This window comes from Synchiropus splendidus, chromosome 7 (assembly GCF_027744825.2).
Source record: "Synchiropus splendidus isolate RoL2022-P1 chromosome 7, RoL_Sspl_1.0, whole genome shotgun sequence".
In the NCBI taxonomy this organism is placed as follows: domain Eukaryota; kingdom Metazoa; phylum Chordata; class Actinopteri; order Syngnathiformes; family Callionymidae; genus Synchiropus; species Synchiropus splendidus.
In genome coordinates, this window is record NC_071340.1 from 27,292,944 (window position 1) to 27,299,226 (window position 6,283).

General features: G+C 52.3%; 1 protein-coding gene across 1 annotated transcript; it reads left to right on the forward strand.

Moving 5' to 3' along the window:
• The first annotated feature begins 2,234 nt into the window (after positions 1-2,234).
• isl1a (ISL LIM homeobox 1a) lies at positions 2,235-5,845 on the forward strand. The gene is made up of 6 exons (XM_053871861.1): positions 2,235-2,498; positions 2,610-2,799; positions 3,118-3,377; positions 3,634-3,917; positions 4,502-4,669; positions 5,122-5,845. Exons 1-6 carry the CDS (start codon positions 2,471-2,473, stop codon positions 5,236-5,238), a joined length of 1,047 nt encoding a protein of 348 aa, XP_053727836.1. The 5' UTR covers positions 2,235-2,470; the 3' UTR covers positions 5,239-5,845.
• The last annotated feature ends 438 nt before the right edge of the window (positions 5,846-6,283 follow it).

Sequence of the window (6,283 nt, forward strand, 5' to 3'; positions counted from 1 at the left end):
AGAAGAAGAGGTGAACCGTTGAAGCATTTCTCAGACGATCATTGAAGGATCTCACCATTTAAAGCCAGCAGAACACCTGCCTTCCTGGCCTGGATGAGAAGTCTGGAACGTACATTCCACACCCCACCTCAAGTTTAAACATCGCCACAGAATGCCGACAGTGCTGCTTTATTTTACTGCAGCTGCTCCATTCATCGGCTGTGTTTTCCCTTATGGGGGCCGCGGGGTGCTGGAGCCGATCCCAGCTACTCTGGGGCAGAGGCACGGGACCCCCTGGACAGGGTGGCAGCCTCTCACACGTTTGTATTGCTATCCCCATGGGGACATTGGGAGGTTTCTCACTGACATCACCCTTTCCCCAGCCTCTCCCCCTAAACCTCACCCTGCGAAACACATGGCTCGCCTGAGCCAGGACCAAAATTACACCTAAATTACAATGACCCAGTTATTTTGATGTGTCCATCCTCAAATTGAGGTTTGGACCTGTGGGGACCAGCAAAAGGTCCCCACAAGGATAGTGTGTTGTCAGGAATTGGTCCCCACAAGGCAGTATAAACAAGCCCACACACGACGATGAGACTAAAGGAGTGACAGTAGCTGTGAGGACTGGCACCAAACCTGGACCTCATCCGGGCCACAGTCACAAACCTGCAGCAGTGGCTGCTCACCAGCGCCCCCCACCGCACCGAAAATAAACTCTTCTCTATTTCAATATAAATCAACTGGAAACACGTCTCATGTCGACCAATTCCACAGTTTCATTGAGTCAGTTTTACAGTCAAATCCGACTCCTAGTGGAGCAGGAAAAGGCCCACAGCACACTTCTGGCTCCAGAGTCCCTGGTCTGCAGCGTGTGTTGTCCATCAATAATGGATCCTCCTGATGCAACACAGACCGAGAGGCTTCTGTGCATCAACTGATCCATTTGCTTGCGTGCTTACTGAAGACATGTTTAAAACACGTAGTACACGTATGTATGTTGGTCCAGAGTTTGTGGAAACAGCCTCCTTCCAGAGAGCAGGACGTCTCCAGACCTGCTGTCAGTGGATCACACTTGTGACAGGAGTCACAGGCCGAGGCAAATGGAAGTGAGGGCGCAGCACAGCTCCAACACCGAGCCCGCTTTCATCCTGGCCCACAAACAAACAGAGAAATCATCAAGATGTGGACGTGGCCTGCTTATCTCACACAGCACATACAGTACAGGCATCATTCTATCATCCGAAGATGTTTTCCTGCTCCAAGACTCCAGTCTTCTTCCCCATTTATTATTAATTACATCCCAGAAGGTCAAGCAAATCATCTCGACACTGTGGACCGTTGTTGAGGTTGAAGTCCGACGTCAACACGCGATGTAAACAAAAAAGACGCAGCGACTATGGCGTCCAGTTTTCCGGGGGGGCCGCCCCCCCATCTCACGAATGAAGAGTCCGCAGTCAAACAGGACGCAGCTCCTTCTCCGAGACACTTTTTCAATTGTGCTCACAAAACTCCTGCAAAAACAGCACGTCCGCGTGACACTGCAGCCTCCAGTTCCATAACTTCAATATGAATAAGATCAACACTCGCAACTCACAGTTCATCATTTACACCGAGGAACAAAAGGAGGCTTGGCGTTTTACGCTTCAATCAACGGTGCCGTTTCCGTGAAGACTGAAACCAAATAAATGACCGACATAATCGAGCAGTAATACATGAAAATCCGTTATTTGAACGATTGTTCAACGGATTTCCAACCATCTCCATCGGCGGAAATATTTCCAATGAGCTGCTGCTCATTTTAAAAAACGGATCCGATTTCAGCAACGACTCGATCCTGACTTCAAGGCGTGAACGGCCTGTTTGTGGGGCCCGTCTTACTGACACAAGGGGGCGTGGGTACATGTGACCCCCGCGCGCCCGCGCCCCCCCCCGGCGGCAGGCCCGACACACTTCACACCCGCTTCGCTCAGACTCTCCATCAGAGCTTCATGTTGACGCTCCACCAGAGCTTCATGTTGACGCTCCACCAGAGCTTCATGTTGATCCAAACAACTCGTTTGGTTCCATGTTTCCGCCGCGTTAATAATCGGATCTTTAAGGAGCATTAAAGCGTGGGGTTCTTCTAGTTTGGCGCTTCGTGGGCTCGACTTCCAGGCCGTCCTTAACATCTAAACCTGAATAGAAAGAGTTGACTTGCGGCACTGATGCGCCACCGTCTGCGGGGAGGGGGCCGCTGCCGATCGGGGGTCCTCGCAGCCAATCAGCTGCTGACGCAGATGACGTCAGCTGCAGCCAACTTGAGAGCAGCACGGACACACCGGGCAGAGAAACACAAACACGCACACACACACACGCGCGCACACACACCGTCCCTCCCGGAGCCGGACAGCACAAGCCCCCGGGCCGACAGTGGAGGACACATCCAGGCTTCCAGGAGCAGCTGCAGCCCGCTGTGACGGTGGACCTCACTTCGCCTTACTTCGTGGACATGGGAGACATGGGGGACCCGCCGAAGAGTAAGAGCCGCTTCCCAACTTTCTGCCGACTCCTCAGTCTCAGCCTCACTCGAGTCCGGAGTGGTGGCTTTCCTCGCTGTCTGGTTCTCATGACGGTGTTTTGCCTCGCAGAGAAGCGGCTGGTGTCGCTGTGCGTGGGCTGCGGGAACCAGATCCACGACCAGTACATCCTGCGGGTCTCTCCGGACCTGGAGTGGCACGCCGCCTGCCTCAAGTGCGCCGAGTGCAGCCAGTACCTGGACGAGTCGTGCACCTGCTTCGTCCGGGACGGGAAGACCTTCTGTAAACGGGACTACATCAGGTACCCAGCACCGGACCGTGGGTGGGAGTCGCGGCTGTGTCAGGACTGGAGTCGGGATTTTTAATGAGCGAAATAATAATAATAAAAAAAATCATAACGAAGCAGGAAAAAAAAGAACAAAATAGGAGAAATAATTAGGATAATAAGCACCAAGGTTGTGCTTATTATTTTAGCGATACCACGTAGTTATTACATTGTCATGAGGACCGTTATTACAATGACATGCTCGCATCAAACGGTTTACTTTCTGAACGAAGGGCAGCTTCCCATATTCCACACACCAGTCGCTGACCGGCCTCCCGCCTCTGTGATCCGCAGGTTATACGGCATCAAATGCGCCAAATGCAACATCGGCTTCAGCAAGAACGACTTCGTGATGCGGGCCCGATCCAAAGTCTACCACATCGAGTGTTTCCGCTGCGTGGCCTGCAGCCGCCAGCTCATCCCGGGGGACGAGTTCGCGCTGCGCGAGGACGGCCTCTTCTGTCGGGCGGACCACGACGTGGTGGAGCGGGCCAGCCTGGGCTCCGGGGACCCGCTCAGTCCTCTGCACCCCGCCAGACCGCTTCAGATGGCAGGTAAAGATCCTGGCGTCAGGTGCATTCAGACCAACTTTCAGCTCGCGCCCCGGGACGGTGCGTCATCACAGATGTTTCCATCATCGCTAATAATAACAACAATAACAATAATAATACTAACAACAACAAGCGAGGGCGGGGGTGCGGTGCGGCCCAGTTCAGGGCCGGACCCACTTGGACGAACAGGTCGGCGTCTTTTCCCTCAACTGACGGCTGGTTTCCTCTGGGTCTGTGTCCCGTCCGTTCTCCACAGCAGAGCCCATCTCGGCCCGTCAGTCCGCGCTACGACCCCACATCCACAAGCAGCCGGAGAAGACCACCCGGGTGCGGACGGTTCTGAACGAGAAGCAGCTCCACACGCTGCGGACCTGCTACAACGCCAACCCCAGGCCGGACGCGCTGATGAAGGAGCAGCTGGTGGAGATGACCGGCCTGAGTCCGCGGGTCATCCGCGTCTGGTTCCAGAACAAGCGCTGCAAAGACAAGAAGCGGAGTCTGTTGATGAAGCAGCTGCAGCAGCAGCAGCCCAACGACAAGACGGTGAGAGAGCCCGAACTCGCAGTGAGGCGTTGGGCGCCTCATTTCCAAAACACTACACGGCGCCGTACCAGTATCTTTAAGTCCTTCACGATGATCGATGTGTGTTTATTCATCGAAGGCTGTCACAATAAGAACACACGGGCGGTAATTTAACACGCAGTATTATTACTGGAGTGCACTTCAAATACTTCAAATGCGTGTACATGTTGTGACAATCGACTACACTATTTAAACTTTGTTATTTAAATGAATACAATTAAAAGGCAGCATATAATTTATTATTATCGTTATTATTATTGTTATTATTATTATTGTGTGTGTGTGTTGGGGGTGTCTCTTCTAGTTCCTTGACAAAACGACGGGCGAGTTTTTAATTAGTACTAGCTAATAAACTATTTATGCACTATAAATATTTCACTCTATTTCACATATTGACGCGTTGGCCGTCAGGACTCAAACACGGGCGTCATGGAGCGAGCGGTGACGGTGTCATGATTTGACCATGCCATTATTAGACGGCTGAATTGAGAAGCGCAACACTTGACGATGGAACGGTTTCTGATCTTGACTGACCCCTCCGACAGAACATCCAGGGGATGACCGGGACCCCGATGGTGGCGGCCAGTCCGGAGCGGCACGACGGCGGCATCCAGGCCAACCCCGTGGAGGTGCAGAGCTACCAGCCGCCCTGGAAGGTTCTCAGCGACTTCGCCTTGCAGAGCGACATCGACCAGCCGGCCTTCCAGCAGCTGGTGCGTTCACGGAACACCTCGCGTCCAGAACTCGCTTCGAAAAATCTCCATTGCAAAACACACGGCTGTGCATGAATTGGAAACGAGCGCGTCAAAACGAGCCAGGACAGCGAGGACCAGGCGGCCTGCCGCTCCTCGGCCCTGCGCTTCAGCGAGGCGCGCCACAGACAGAGTTTTGCACGAGGCGCGGAAAACGGAGCGTAGTTTATAGATAACCAAAGCGGCCCAAAAATAACGGAATCAACCAATGCCAGGGAAAATAAATGTTTCAATGTATTTTCTAACATGTTAAATGCAGCATAATTTTGACGTTCACTTTTTAAAAAGTCGGGTCCGTTGATTCGTTCGTTTGGACACAGCGCGGTGGTATTCGTGCGCATTCACTGCCAGAGTTTGAGTGAAGAACTCGTGAAGTGCCACACAGTCACTGACCGCCGCTTCCGTCCCTCCAGGTCAGCTTCTCAGAGGGCGGACCGGGCTCCAACTCGACGGGCAGCGAGGTGGCGTCCATGTCCTCTCAGCTTCCAGACACGCCGAACAGCATGGTATCCAGTCCCATCGAGGCCTGAGAGAGAGAGCACACGCGTCCGGCCGCGCACCCTTCCCCAGGCTGCACCAGACAACCCCTGGTTGTGTTTTGACACTGTGAAGACAATCATGGGATTTTAGGACGCACCGGCACCGAGGCTTGGCGCCGCCTCGTCTTTCCGCCTGGTTCCAGTTTTGCCAAACGCAGACGCCCCCCTCATCCACGCAGGGACCTCGGACTGGACTGACCGGCGCAGAAACACAAGGCTGCGCGCCACCGAGTACATACGAGTGGCGATTTTCTCAATTAGAATTGGATACACGCACCTGCAGAATTGGGAGGAAACAGCACCGCTTTTTTCCTGACTAGTCCTTCATGGCCCGGTAAAGCATTTGCAACAAGGTATACCTCTATTCTGCCACAGGCTTCGTGGGGCATTTGTGTGATTTCGTGTCCGTCCGACGTTTCGTTCTGATTTTGTTTTGTTCCAAAGATGTGTATAATTATAATTAATAACTTAAAGATCACGGTCTGGAAGAAAACTTTTCGTTTGTTCCCGTGCAACTGAAAATATTTATTATTTATTGTCAACAAAATGGCCACCTTTTATGTAACTTTCTTAAATGAAGTAAAAAGAAACTCAAAAATGCGCCTGTTCTTCCTGTTTGTTAATCGCTCGCGCCCATCGAACAGAAAAGTCAGAAAACCACTCAAATATTTCCTCAACCTTTCCATACGTTCACGTTCCGAATATTGACTTGTTTCACACGGAAACAATGTTTTCAATCAGTGTGTGTGTGTGTGTGTGTGTAACATGCGAGCGCGCACACGTCACATTTCGCTACACTGTTTCGGATTAAGTGTTTAATTTGAAAACGGATTACTCTGAGCGCAGCGGTTCAATCTCTCCGGCACGGTGTAGAAAGTAGAGGAGTCTAAAATGCGACGAGACTCTCTGGCGCAGGTCCTCGTGTCTTCAGTGCGCACGTGCATGTGAGGACATTCTTGTGTTGTCAAGCTCGTCAAACAGGGCTGCAGCTCATGGCTTTAGTCTTGGAAGAGTGACGGGGAGAGTTGCACCTCAG

What these genes read in the sequence shown, in the direction of transcription:
- isl1a (XM_053871861.1), top strand. Translation starts at nt 2,471, where the DNA reads ATGGGAGACATGGGGGACCCGCCGAAGA. An exon ending in TGTAAACGGGACTACATCAG is followed by an intron (nt 2,800 to 3,117) that starts GTACCCAGCACC and finishes TGTGATCCGCAG; the next exon opens with GTTATACGGCATCAAATGCG. An exon ending in AGCCGGCCTTCCAGCAGCTG is followed by an intron (nt 4,670 to 5,121) that starts GTGCGTTCACGG and finishes CCGTCCCTCCAG; the next exon opens with GTCAGCTTCTCAGAGGGCGG.